Source organism: Littorina saxatilis, linkage group LG9 (genome assembly GCF_037325665.1).
Source record: "Littorina saxatilis isolate snail1 linkage group LG9, US_GU_Lsax_2.0, whole genome shotgun sequence".
NCBI lineage: Eukaryota > Metazoa > Mollusca > Gastropoda > Littorinimorpha > Littorinidae > Littorina > Littorina saxatilis.
In genome coordinates this window covers 51,732,702-51,747,701 of record NC_090253.1, presented here as the reverse complement: position 1 = coordinate 51,747,701, position 15,000 = coordinate 51,732,702, and the positions used below count along the sequence as shown (strand labels likewise).

The following is a 15,000-nucleotide window of genomic DNA, read 5'->3' as shown; positions in this document are numbered from 1 at the left end:
ATCACCGTACTCAGGCCCTGTTCTTTTTTTCGTCACACCTAAAACCGTTATTTCTTGTGAGCGACGCAGCATTACATAAGGAAATGCCGCAACAACTAAACAGATACGTCTGTTGCTGGACCTTTTTCTTTCCAACGCGAACACGCTGACGTCAAAAGACAAAATAGCGTACACACAGATACGCGTCATTATGTCAGTAATGTCGTCACCTAGGGGAAGGGCCCCTAATATGGACCACTTTTTATATTTAGTCAAGTTTTGACTAAATATTTTAACATCGAGGGGGAATCGAAACGAGGGTCGTGGTGTATGTGCGTGCGTGTGTGCGTGTGTGTGTGTGTGTAGAGCGATTCAGACTAAACTACTGGACCGATCTTTATGAAATTTGACATGAGAGTTCCTGGGTATGAAATCCCCGAAAGTTTTTTTTCATTTTTTTGATAAATGTCTTTGATGACGTCATATCCGGCTTTTCGTGAAAGTTGAGGCGGCACTGTCACGCCCTCATTTTTCAACCAAATTGGTTGAAATATTGGTCAAGTAATCTTCGACGAAGCCCGGGGTTCGGTATTGCATTTCAGCTTGGTGGCTTAAAAATTAATTAACGACTTTGGTCATTAAAAATCTGAAAATTGTAAAAAAAATAAAAATTTATAAAACGATCCAAATTTACGTTTATCTTATTTTCCATCATTTGCTGATTCCAAAAACATATAAATATGTTATATTCGGATTAAAAACAAGCTCTGAAAATTAAATATATAAAAATTATTATCAAAATGTTTTTTTCGAAATCAATTTAAAAACACTTTCATCTTATTCCTTGTCGGTTCCTGATTCCAAAAATATATAGATATGATATGTTTGGATTAAAAACACGCTCAGAAAGTTAAAACGAAGAGAGGTACAGAAAAGCGTGCTATCCTTCTCAGCGCAACGAATACCCCGCTCTTCTTGTCAATTCCACGGGCACTGCCTTTGCCACGGGCGGTGGAGTGACGATGCTACGAGTATACGGTCTTGCTGCGTTGCGTTGCGTTCAGTTTCATTCTGTGAGTTCGACAGCTACTTGACTAAATATTGTATTTTCGCCTTACGCGGCTTGTTGTTTATTGCTGATAACTAGCTTGTTTTCTTGCGAAAAAGTTTCATTTTGTGGTTGGTGGTCCTTCTCTCTTAGTTTAACAGTTAGGCCTAATTAGAGTGAAATAGCTTTGATAGACCTTCAGCAAAAATTAAATACAGAAAAAATCACAAGTGGTCCATATTAGGAGCCTGGGCGCCCAATATGGACCAGTGAAGCGGCCTTCACGAATCACTGTAAAAAGCCCCATATACTTTAAAATAGCATGATACAACTTAGTGTGCAAGTCAGACTTATTCAAATATGCTTTAGATTTAGCTGTTTCGGGTTGATGAGAGCATTATTTGAAGCACACCAGGAAACTGAAGAAGCTTATCAAAAACAGAGTGAAAATATGTGAAATTATCAACTTCCACCAAACAAAGACTAATTGTTATATTTTTTTGAAATCTCGAGGGCTAGTTATAGGTTATTTTCAGCAAGCTTCTTATAATATAATAATAATAATAATAACGGGCATTTATAAAGCGCCTTATCAAAAGTTCAAAGCGCGGGACAACAATACATGTATACAAAAATCATACAATCACTGTCAGATTCAAACAACACATCATGCACATCTCACATCCCCAGACTCTATACTAAGGAACTATCCGTAGTGTTGTTGGAACAAGTGAGTTTTCAAATTGGACTTAAAAGATGAAATGGATGGAGAGTGACGTAATTGAAAGGGGAGTGAATTCCATAACTGAGGTCCATAATACGAAAACGTGCGGAAGCCATGAGCCTTGCGTTTAAAGCGACCTTGACAGAGAAGTCGAGCATCATCAGAAGAACGAAGGGTGCGAGAGGGAGTGTAGAGAGAGACCAGTTCAGAAAGATAGGCAGGTGCCGATTCAGAGATGATATTGTAGCAGAAGCAGGCAGCTTTATACCTAATACGTTCAGATACAGGAAGCCAGTGAAGTTCTTTCATGAGAGGAGTGCAGGGTTGTCGATGCTGTGCTCTGAAAATGAGACGTGCAGCAGAGTGTTGTACTTTTTGCAAGGGTTGGAGAGTGGAGTCAGGGCAGCCTATGAGAAGGGAGTTGCAGTAATCTAATCTGGACAGAATGCAGGATGTAACGAGAGTTTTAGTGGCATCAACAGTGAGAAATTTTCTTATGGAACCTATTCTTCTGATCTCAAAGTAACATGTCTGACAGACTTTTTTGATGTGTTGTTTCATTGAGAGGTGGGAGTCCATGATGAACCCAAGATTCCTAGCACTATCAGAGAGAGACATGTCACTAGAACCTACTGTGATGGAGGCTGGAAGGGAAGTGGTCGAACAGGAAGCTCCAGAGAAAAGAAGAAATTCAGTCTTGTCATCATTTAACTTGAGCATATTGTTTGTCATCCATGATTTAATATCTGAAGTGCAGTTTTGGAGAGTGTGCGTCACCGCTTGGATTTCTGTAGGCTTGCATGCTTGTTGGAGTTGTGTGTCGTCTGCAAAGAGGTAGTGATTGACTGCGTGTTGCTTGATGACGGCAGAGAGAGGAGTGGTGTATAGTACAAATAAAACTGGGCCTAGAACTGATCCCTGGGGAACGCCGAAACAGAGAGGAGATGGAGGAGATGAGAGATTATTGACAGACACATACTGACTACGGCCCTGTAGATATGAACTAAACCAGTGAAGAGCGGTAGAGTGAATGCCAAAAACAGATTCGAGACGAGAGAGCAGAACAGAGTGATCGATCGTATCGAACGCAGCTGAGTTATCCAAGAGAAGCAGAACTGATAGGTCATCATTATCCAGAGCAGAAAGAATGTCATTCACAACACGAAGCAAAACAGTCTCGGTGCTGTGGCCAGCCCTTAATGAATTAATTAAAATTGTCTTTAGTTTTTATTTTCTTCGATTTGTTGAAGGTGGTCCATATTAGGGGACTCACACATACTTTGAGGTTTTGCTATTATTTTTTGTTTGCAGTAGAAACTCGGGGTACTCACTGTTAAAATGTAACAAATACTGTCTTAGCTGTCATATAATTATAGCCATTATTGTGTTATGAAAGCTTTGGCTGTGGACAAAAACGAGTCCGTTTTAGGCGGCAAATTTAGAGTGAACGCTGCCAAAAGTGAAAAAAAGCAAAAAAGCCTAACGGTTTTGAGGTTTGTGTTTCTGCAACTGTTTTGACATGTGCAACTTATCCAGAGAGGGTGAATAAAGCGAATGAAATTGTTTTGAGCGCTCTAGCGCCGTTAGTTTGTCAGAACAGGAGGTGGTCCATATTAGGAGCCGGTCCATATTAGGAGCCTTTCCCCTACATCTATGCCCCTTATTATAAATGCTTCCCAGCGGAATGACAACCTGTTTCGAGAAGGAAGTTAGTAAAGGTGATTAGGTCAAACCAACAATGGGAACTTACGTGCAATGTCAATGCGGGGCTTGCTTGTTTATATCGTATTCACGACTTGTAGTAGGGTTTGGGACTGAGTGCATGGTGGCCGACATAACTAGTATCGTTTTTCATATTTTAATTTTTTGGGGGAGGGGGAGGGTGGATGAGGGAGGGGGAGGGGGAGAGGGGGAGGGGGGGTTGTTCAAAGAGGGCGTAGGTTGTTTTCTCGCCAGGCAGCGCTTCGGGACGGCTTTTTGTTTCCAACACCAGAGAGGAGCAGCGTCATGAAGCTCATTCACTCACTTTGATTTGATTGATAGCTTTTCATGCGGTGCATTTGCGGGCAATTCGTGCCATGTGCGTCAAGATTAATGTACAGCGGCTTTCCCCCGTTCTCCAGATTAGTACATTTGCCAGAAACTCGCCCCAAACGGCCAGATCAACAGTATCCCTTTCATTTGGGAGATTGTTCTTGAATTGTGTCTGTAGACGGGCGCAGTGGCGTGGTGGTAAGGCGTCGGTCTCCTAATCGGGAGGTCGTGAGTTCGAATCCCGGTCGCTGCCGCCTGGAGGGTTAAGAGTGGAGATTTTTCCGATCTCCCAGGTCAATTTATGTGCAGTCCTGCTTGTGACTTAACCCCCTTCGTGTGTACACGCAAGCACAAGACCAAGTGCGCACGGAAAAGATCCTGTAATCCATGTCAGAGTTTGGTGGGTTATAGAAACACGAAAATACCCAGCATATGCCTCCCCCGAAACCGGCGTATGCTGCCTGAATGGCGGGATAAAAACGGTCATACACGTACAAATCCACTCGCGCTATAAACATGAGTGAACGTGGGAGTCTAAGCCCATGAACAAAGAAGAAGAAAAAGAAGAATTGTGTCTGTCATAACTAAATCCCTCCTTACCTTCGGAAACTGCGGGACGAAAAGCCCCGTCCTGGTCATCGCCTCTCGCTGCAATCAGAAAGGCGGCGTAAAAATGACAAACCAGGGAGTCCCCCATGAAGTATACTGTAGACCCCTTCAGGACCTTACACGCCTCTTCCACGCTCATCTTCTTGGGCTGACAGCGAGCGTCCTCCGTCCGCCATGCTGAGAACTCAGCGTGAATGTGCGCGCGCATGTCGTAACATCCGTCGCATGCGCAGTCTTTGACTGGTTTGCTGACGCAAGCAGTTTTGTAGCAGCACGGCGTCGGTCCGTCTGGGTCGCAAATTGCTCGCCATTTTTCGTTTGGATGGGGAAAGGTGATGTTCCCGCAGAGTCCGTCCTCCCGCTCAAGGTTTAATGGCAGGCCCCTCTGCTTGCGTGTCTGAGACAGAAAGAGCAATGAAAACAGATCTGCATTTGGTGTTGTGATGTGAACAAAAACACAAATTAACAGATACAACACACATAAAAACAAGTCGCGAAAGGCGAAATTACTACATTTGGTCAAGCTGTGGAACTCACAGAATGAAACTGAACGCACTGCATTTTTTCACAATGACCGTAGTCCGCCGCTAGTGCAAAAGGCAGTGAAAGTGACGAGCCTGTTCAGCGCTGTAGCGGTTGCGCGGCGCTGCATAGCACGCTTTACTGTACCTCTCTTCGTTTTAACTTTCTGAGCGTGTTTTTAATCCAAACATATCATATCTATATGTTTTTGGAATCAGGAACCGACAGGGAATAAGATGAAATTGTTTTTTAAAACGATTTCGGAAATTTAATTTTAATCATAATTTTTATATTTTTAATTTTCAGAGCTTGTTTTTAATCCGAATATAACATATCTATGTTTTGAGAATCAGAACATGATAAGAAATAAAATAAAAGTAATTTTGGATCGTTTTATAAAAAAACAATTTAATTACAATTTTCTGATTTTTAATGACCAAAGTCATTAATTAATTTTTAAGCCACCATGCTGAAATGCAATACCTAAGTCCGGCCTTTGTCGAAGATTGCTTGGTCAAAATTTCAATCAATTTGATTGAAAAATGAAGGTGTGACAGTGCCGCCTCAACTTTTACAAAAAGCCGGATATGACGTCATAAAAGACATTTATCGAAAAAAAGAAATAAACGTCTGGGGATATCATACCCAGGAACTCTCATGTAAAATTTCATAAAAATCGGTCCAGTAGTTTACTCTGAATCGCTCTACACACACACACACACACACACACACACACACACGCACACACACACACACACACACACACACACACACACACACACACACACACACAGCATCAATTGTAACACACACACACACATACACCACGACCCTCGTCTCGATTCCCCCTCTATGTTAAAACATTTAGTCAAAACTTGACTAAATGTAAAAACAGTAACGGTAACTAAATCCTGTGTCTGACTGCGAAAAAAACAAACAAGTCGCGTAAGGCGAAATAACTACATTTAGTCAAGCTGTGGAACTTACAGAATGAAACTGAACGTAGTCCGCCGCTAGTGCAAAAGGCAGTGAAAGTGACGAGCCTGTTTGGCGTGGTAGCGGTTGCGCTGTGCTTCACAGCACGCTTTACTGTACCTCTTTTCGTTTTAACTTTGTGAGCGTGTTTTTTATCCAAACATATCATATCTATATGTTTTTGGAATCAGGAACCGACAAGGAATAAGATGAAAGTGTTTTTAAATTGATTTAAAAAAAAACCAAGAGGCGAAGCCTTCAAGGCTCCCGTAAGAAATCAACAAACAGTAACACAAACTCATCCGTCACACACACACACACACACACACACACACACACACACACTGACACACACACACACACACTCACACACACGCACGCCCACACACACGCACACTAACGCAGACACACACACACGCATACACACACACACACACACACACACATACACAGTTAAAACTAACGCATCATATCAACTCCATGTATAATTTTCAAAAGAAGGCAAACAGATAAAATGACTGTGTATTTGTTGTTGGTGCAGTTGTCCTTCAATGAGATCTTGTGCAATCCTCACACACACACACACACACACACACACACACACACACACACACACACACACACACACACACACACACACACACACACACACACACACACACAGGCACTGTGTTCATTTGCAAATCTACCATCAGCGTATCTGTCTTTTGCACTGCAGACACTAAGCAATAGGTACCTGCCATGTGGCCACTTTTTCCACTGCTGTCCTCAGTCCCATACTTTTCATCAAGACTTGTCACCATGCCGAGTGGATCTAAATTCGGAAGTCTTCATGTGGCTGAGGCATATCTGACATGGCGTCGATCTTGTAGGTTAACCTCCTTTTCTGAAACAAATGGCAAAATGCGATTAGTTATGATGACTACAACCTACACAAATATAAACAGTGTTTTTAAACAGAATAGTCAGGTTATACAAGCCACTTTACCTATGCAGCCTGGGACAGGCTGAATTTCTTTAACCCAGTGTGGGACTTTCAGTGGGGCGACCACCCCCAACCCAGCGCGTCCCCGGGTGGCGGATAGGGGAACGGACTTCAGATATGAAGACCAGCCGCTTGCGGCCGCGGACCAAACTGGCGGTGTTTCCTACCAGGGTGGAGTGGGGAAGCAGGCGGCACTGCTACTCTCTTCGAAATGCTCCATCGCCCTTCGACGGGACTCATCTAATGCGACTATGGGCGCATTAAAACCCTAGCTCCGGGTGGGATCCCGGCAAATCCTCCCCCCTGTGCTCTCAGGGTAGGACGTACGGGCCATGAGCTAAGGGTGAGGCAACCCCGACAGAAACCTCGAGTGCTGAAGACGGAGGTACTGGGCTGCACGGCGCACTCTAATAAACCATGGTACCACGCATCAACGCCAACCATGACACCATCAGATAGAAGCGACACTCATGGCGCTCGCCCACTGAGGTCCCTCCGGGGTGAGGCAGCGCCGGGCTCCAAGCCTCAAAGGAGCCCAACCTCAGCTACTGGAGGTCCCTCTCGTCCGTCTTGCTGCGCCAGGGGACGGAGGAGGAATGCGACTGGTAGCACAACAACCACTTCAACATCCAAGAAGCGTCAATCTTTTATGGTGATGCATTGGAATGCAGAAGGAGTCATGAACAAGAAGACAGAGCTAGAACATATCTTGCATGAAAGGAGCATCAACGTCTGCTGCATTCAAGAAACCCACCTGCAGATGGGAAAAACCTTCAAGGTCAGAGGCTACCAGTGCTTCAGACAGGACAGAGCTGACAGACGCAAAGGCGGAGTCCTGACACTAGTTAGGAACAACATCCAAGCCTGGGAAACAGCCGTCCACATGGAGGGAGCAGAGTACCAGATGATTCGGGCCAAACTGAATGACACAGAGTTGCAGATCCTGAACTTTTACTGCCCCAACGACCGTCCACTATCCCTTGACACCATCGAAGTCCCAGACTCGAGCTTTCTCGCAGTAGGGGATTTCAACTCTCACTCCCAGAGTTGGGGTTACAGTCAGATGGATCGCCGGGGTGAAGAAGTGGAAGACTGGCAAGATGAACACCATCTCATCCTCATAAACTCCCCAAATGATACCCCAACCTTCTACTCCAGACGATGGCGCACTACCTCCACTCCAGATCTTGCTCTCTGCACCGAAGATGTCCACCGAGACGTCACCAGGGAGGTGGGAGAGCAGTTAGGAGGAAGTGACCACAGGCCAGTGTTCCTCTCCATCAACAGGAACACCATGAACTACCCTGTCCACCCTCGCTGGAACTACAAGAAGGCTAAATGGAGTCTTTTCAGACACCGAACAAGCACTCTTACCAAGGACCTCCATGTCCAAGGTAGAGACATCAGTAACGTTGTCAGAGACCTGAACGCCTGCATCCTGCAAGCAGCCCACGAGTCTATCCCACGAGGTGCTCGCAAAGAGTACAAGCCATACTGGACCAACCAGCTACAAGAACTGCAGGATGAGATGGAATCTGCCAGACAGGCAGCAGAAAGTAGCCCATCAGATGAGAACCACCTACGGCTCCAGCAGACAAAGGCTGAATTTCTCAAGGCAAAGATCCAGGCCAGACGCAAAAGCTGGAGAGAAAAAACCGCTGCGCTGAATCTTGAGAGAGACGGAACGAAGCTGTGGAGAGTCGTAGGACAGCTCAATGATGAAGAAAACAGAAGCCAGAATGTGACACTGGAAGAGAACGGAGAGATGCTGACAGGGAGACGAGCAGCTAACCGTCTTGCTGACAACTATGCAGACGAGAGCAATGTACCTGTCAGTCCTGTCCAACAAAGAGAAGCAAGAAGAGAACAGAGAGAGCGTCCACAACACCACACAGATGTGGAACCCATGAAGCAACCCCTCACTCTTCATGAGCTACAAATTGCCTTGAGGAAACTAAAAACCAGGAAATCCCCAGGGCCAGATGGGATCACGAACGAGATGCTGAAGCACCTAGGCAACACAGCTGTCCTGAAACTACTGGAGGTCTTCAATCTCAGCTGGGACACAGGCAAACTGGCACAAGTTTGGCGAGAGGCCATCATGATTCCTATCCATAAGAAAGGAAAGGACAAGAAGAAGCCTGCTAGTTACAGACCAATCAGCTTGACCAGCTGCACTGTGAAGACCCTAGAGAGGATGGTCAACCAGCGCCTGCTTTGGTACCTAGAGACTGAGAACATCCTGGCTCCTGAACAGGCAGGCTTCAGACAGTTTCACAGCACAGAAGACCAGGCAACCTATCTCTCCCAAGAAATAGAAGATGCATTCCAGGAACAGAAGGTCCTCTTCGCCACCTGGATTGATCTACAGAAAGCCTTTGACAAGGTCTGGACTGATGGTCTCCTCGTGAAACTGCAGAGATGTGGAATCGCAAGCAACATGCTGCGATGGATCAGATCCTATCTTCACAACCGCAGAGCAAGAATCTCAGTCAACGGTCGAGTCGGCAAGAAAATACTACTGCGACATGGTGTCCCACAAGGAGGAGTCCTCTCTCCTACACTCTTCTTGGTCTTCATCAACGACCTTGTACAAATTCTTCCCAAAGGTATCCACGCTGCATTATATGCTGATGATTTGGTGATGTGGTGCAAGGAGGAATACGCCACAACTGCCACTTACAGGATGCAACTGGCTGCTGACCGGCTGGCGGCATGGGCAGATGAATGGTGTGTTGCCATCAACAAGGAAAAGTCCTCCACAACACTCTTCACCCTATCCTCAAAACAAAAGACCGGAACCATCAAGCTTGGTGACACACCCCTGAGAAGTGATGACGAGGCAACATATCTTGGTGTTACTTTTGACAAGAAACAGACCTGGAAACCCCACATCCACAATGCTGAAGCAAAGGCCAGGCGCAAGCTTGCCATCATGCGGAAGCTAGCCGGAACCAGCTGGGGAGCAAACGAAGAGATACTCAAGCGAGTCTACCAGGGAGCAGTCAGGCCCCATCTTGAGTACGGCTCCACAGCTTGGTCTACAGCAGCGAAGACCCACCAGCAGACACTGGACAGGGTCCAAAACCAAGCCCTCAGGATCATTACTGGATCGATGAGATCCACACCAATAAAGGCCATGGAAGAAGTTGCTGCCATTCAACCCCTCAGTCAGAGAAGAGACGCCAAGGTCATGGTTCAGACAGAGAAATTCAAGTGCCTGCCTGCACATCCGATGAAGAAGAGGATGGATAACCTGACAAAGAACCGCCTCAAGCGCAGCAGCTTCTTACATGAAAGCAAGAGACTTGCCAGAGAGCACCAAGCCTCTGTACCTCCATCAGCACTACCAATCAGCTTCTCAGATCTGCCGCAGCCATGGAATGAAGACTACAAGAATCTTCACATCTCCACCACAGTCCCCTACGTTACCTCAAGAGATTCCCAGAACGACACTGCCAGGCGCACCCTAACACTCGCCATGATTGCTGAACGGTACCCTGAAGACGCCTGGATCCACGCGTATACAGACGGTTCAGCAACAAACGCCGTGGCCAATGGAGGAGCAGGTGTACTTGTCAGATCTCCTGAGGGGCACACTTCCACAGCAGGGATACCAACAGGAAAGTACTGCTCAAACTATGCAGCAGAAGTTCAGGCCATCATGCAAGCAGCCTCCATGATTCATGACTCGGAAAGCGAATGCCCCCAAGTTGTATTCCTCTCCGATGCACTGTCTGCCTTGGAAGCCCTTGCAGGAAACAAACTTCCTCGTCTGATGGAGAAACTCCAGGAGCTTGCCAAGACTCGACGAGTAGTCCTGCAATGGGTTCCAGCACACTGCGGAATTCCAGGCAATGAAACAGCTGATGAGCTCGCCAAACTCGGAGCCAGGGAGGAACAACCAGACAACCCAGTCAGCTTCGCTGAAAAGAAAACCCTCGTGAAGGCAGCAATGCGACCACAATCCACGAGAGACGCATATCATCTCCTAGAACGATTGCAGCAAGTAGTGATCATGCGACTACGAACTGGTCACTGTCGCCTCAACGCCCACATGTTCAGGAAGCTGAAGCTGACCCCATCACCAACCTGTCCCTGTGGTCTGGAAGACCAGACTCCAGAACATGTCTTAATGACATGCCCCCAACTCAAACCGATCAGAGACAAAGTGTGGCCAGCATCAGTCCCTCTCCGCACCAAACTCTATGGGAGCAGACAAGACCTGGAAGCCACGACGTCATTCGTCTCGCAGACTAAACTGATGGTGTGACGGCGAACGCAAGAAGAACGCAAGAAGAAGAAGAAGACCTATGCAGCATGGTAACCCTACAATATGCGAAACATGTCAACTGACTGCAGCAGCCTGGTTCCTAAAATAATTCTGACGGTCAACACAACCAACACACTATTCACATTCCATTTTAAGGAACAACGGAGGTACTCTTTGAGGGTCTTGTTTAAATGAAAACGATCAACTCAGGAGGGAAAAAACAAGAGAGGAAAAAAGAAACCACATCAACCGCAGAAAAATACAAAATCACTGTGACACATGTCATGTACCATTATTTACAAACAAATGCCACAGCAAGCTTTGTCTCAAAATTCTCATTCTACCTTCTGTCCGAAAGAATCTAATCTTACGTTGTACTGCCTTGAAAGAAAATGCCAACAAAGACAAGAAAGCTGTTGCAAGGTAAGCTTACCAAACGTTACATAGCGAATCATGATAGTGCGTAAACAGCAAACAGTACAATCAAAGAGAGAATCGAGTCTGGAATGAAACGCGATACAGATCTAGCATTCAAAAACTGTCTTTCAAGTTCAAGGAAGTTGTTCATGTTGCAAGGTAAGACTTACTAAATTGTACAGACACAACCATGACAGTGCATGTTTTGAATCTGAGGACAAAACCGTGATCATTTTGACTTTGAGAACAGATTCATTCCGTTTCCTTATATCTGCATGTTCAAGTAAATGATGGACAGTTTTTTTCGGGCAGAGTAAAATTAACTTGAGACTCTACTGCAAGTCTTGAAATTCACATAAATCGAACCACGAACAATTAAAGACATCCAAACATTACAGGCACTTTAGATCAACTCATTTCACTAGAGGTGACTGCCTAGCACTGTGTTTGACATCCGTGTCTGCTGAAATAAAAAGAAATTAAAACAGTAGGTGACACGTTATCAGAGTGGGAGACACTAGATCTGTCTCTGTACTTACCGGGATACGGCTGCCAGATCGACACTGCGCTTTCGACAGCTCTTCCTCGCGTGGACATTGGAAAAACGCTGTGCAGATCAAATTGTAGGAAATCTTCCTTTGGTAGCTTCTTTATTTACTTTTCTGGAGCTTAGAAACCGAACAACATGAAGTCGTCTTCCCCGAATCGGCGAATGCAGAAGTGAGAACTGGAGAAGTGAATCTATACCACAATCCTTTGCGCGACCCCTGACCTGGTCTTGACACATGACCTGGTCTACATGCCACACACGACAGAAACCAGTCAACTGCTTGTACCCCTTCAAAACCCCCCACCACCCGTTTTCTTTGGATACACGCTTTAACTACACACATGCCGACACAATGTTGATCATTGCTTCAATATTTTGAAGATGGTGCTTGAAAAATAACCAGGTAATATGAGTATTTCGGTGTTTAGTCAAATGTTAAAGTTTCTACCACAGACATACACACGCACACACGCACACACACACACACACACACACCCACGCACACGCACAGACAGACAAAGTTACGATCGCATAGGCTACACTTACGTGAGCCAAAAATTTGATCATAATTTTTATATTTTTAATTTTCAGAGCTTGTTTTTAATCCAAATATAACATATTTATATGTTTTTGGAATCAGGGAATGATGAAGAATAAGATGAACGTAAATTTGGATCGTTTTATACATTTTTTTTTATTTTTACAATTTTCAGATTTTTAATGACCAAAGTCATTAATTAATTTTTAAGCCACCAAGCTGAAATGCAATACTGAAGTCCGGCCTTTGTCGAAGATTGCTTGGCTAAAATTTCAATCAATTTGATTGAAAAATGAGGGTGTGACAGTGCCGCCTCAACTTTTACAAAAAGCCGGATATGACGTCATCAAAGGTATTTATCGAAAAAAAGAAAACAACATCCGGGGATATCATTCTCAGGAACTCTCATGTCAAATTTCATAAAGATCGGTCCAGTAGTTTGGTCTGAATCGCTCTACACACACACAGACAGACAGACAGACAGACAGACAGACAGACATACAGACAGACAGACCGACAGACAGACAGACAGACACACATACACCACAACCCTCGTCTCGATTCCCCCCTCTACGTTAAAACATTTAGTCAAAACTTGACTAAATGTAAAAACAATGAAATATCTTTTTTTGGTATTATGATGCTGATGATTTAACATCTTAACAAGAGCAACACCAGAAAAAGCAGTGACAACATCAAATGTTTAAGATTGGAAGAAACATGAGGTCGGTATTTATTTGGTATTGCTGTAGGAACGACAACAACAGCAGAAATAGCAACAACAACAACAACAACAACAACAACAACAACAACAACAACAACAACAACAACAACACACACACACACACACACACACACACACACACACACACACACACACACACACACACACACACGATCGCACTGAGAGAGAGAGAGAGAGAGAGAGGGGGGGAGGGAGAGAGAGAGAGAGAGAGAGAGAGAGAGAGAGAGAGAGAGAGAGAGAGAGAGAGAGAGAGAAAGAGAGACAGAGAGCGAGACAGAGAGAGACAGACAGAGAGAGAGAAAGAGAGAGAGAGAGGGAGAGAGAGAGAGAAGGAGAGAGAGAGAGAGGGAGAGAGAGAGATAGAGGGAGAGAGAGAGAGATAGATAGAGAGAGATGGAGAATTGAACTTTGAATTGAACTTTATTTAACAAAGGATTAAGATTTAAGGCTAGGCCTTTTCTTACAATCTGTAAGAGAGAGAGAGAGAGAGAGAGAGAGAGAGAGAGAGAGAGAGAGAGAGAGAGAGAGAGAGAGAGAGAGAGAGAGAGAGAGAGAGAGAGAGAGAGAGAGGAGAGAGAGAGAGAGAGAGAGAGAGAGAGAGAGAGAGAGAGAGAGATGATACCGACACTCGCATGTACTTACCTTCAAAAAGTATTCTCTCATCTCTGCCTGCTCTTCTTCGGTCATTCGCCTTTGTTTCCATTTTCCCTTCAGCATCAAATCAAGAACATCCGGGCATTTTCCTCCGACGCCATAATGATCACGTGATGCGTGCTTTCTGTCTTTAGAGGGACGATCATTGATGCTTTGTTTCTTTCCAGACCGTATGCTTCCAGTTTTGCTGTGTGTTATAATGTCTTGTATATTGCCCACAGTTGTATTGTGTGATTTGGCGAGATTCCTGTTGAGGTTCTTGTTGAAAATCAATTCCACCTGAGATTTTGGGTTCTGCTTTGAATTTTGAGAGTACGTATAGTTGACTTTCTTTTTCTTTTGGTTGACTTGCTTAGCATTTTCGCCTGCTTCAAAAAGCTCTTTAAGCTTTAAATCGCGGATGTTAGTCTTTCTGTGTCGTCGTTTTCCTGACAAATGGGGTGTGTCTCCATCGGTTATGTCAGAATCCACCGCAACTTGAGTGAAACGTAAAAAGTTCGAATTCAGAAGAGCAATCGTGCCGCAAAGGGAAACGAACAGAACAAGAAGAAAAGCTCTTGATTTTGTCACCATTTTCGAAACTATGTACGCATTGTATACTTCCCAAATACTAAACAAATGTTCTCTGTCTCCCTTGTTTCAAGGTGGAATGGTTATTCCTTCAACCAATCTATTCGTTTCGTGGTAGAAAACACAATACGCTTCCCACAATGGTGCGCATCGCAGCACTAAACGTGTTGCATGTTGGAATTGTCCACGTAGCATGCATCTAGTGTTCCTGTTATTTAGTCACTCTCTTGTTTGCGTTATATCACACCGTGTACTTCCTTCTCGCTCCGAACACAACGAGAAGAAAATCTCTGGATTTCGCTAAGAACATCTGAGACAAATGAGGGAGAGCGCTGTTTAGAGATCTGATAATTTACTTCCCTTTGTTTTTCAGTTCT

At 44.8% G+C, this 15,000-nt stretch overlaps 1 protein-coding gene across 1 annotated transcript in view; it reads right to left on the bottom strand.

Moving 5' to 3' along the window:
- The window catches only part of LOC138976389 (uncharacterized), a 17,434-nt gene that overhangs the window by 1,831 nt on the left and 603 nt on the right, over nucleotides 1-15,000 (bottom strand). The window contains exons 1-2 of the mRNA XM_070349241.1: nucleotides 14,042-15,000; nucleotides 4,386-4,791 (exon numbers count right to left, since the gene is read on the bottom strand). The exon at nucleotides 14,042-15,000 is cut by the window's right edge and continues 603 nt beyond it. Of these exons, the coding sequence (XP_070205342.1) occupies nucleotides 4,386-4,791; nucleotides 14,042-14,626 (991 nt within the window). The 5' untranslated portion in view covers nucleotides 14,627-15,000. The remainder of the gene's footprint in view (nucleotides 1-4,385; nucleotides 4,792-14,041) is intronic.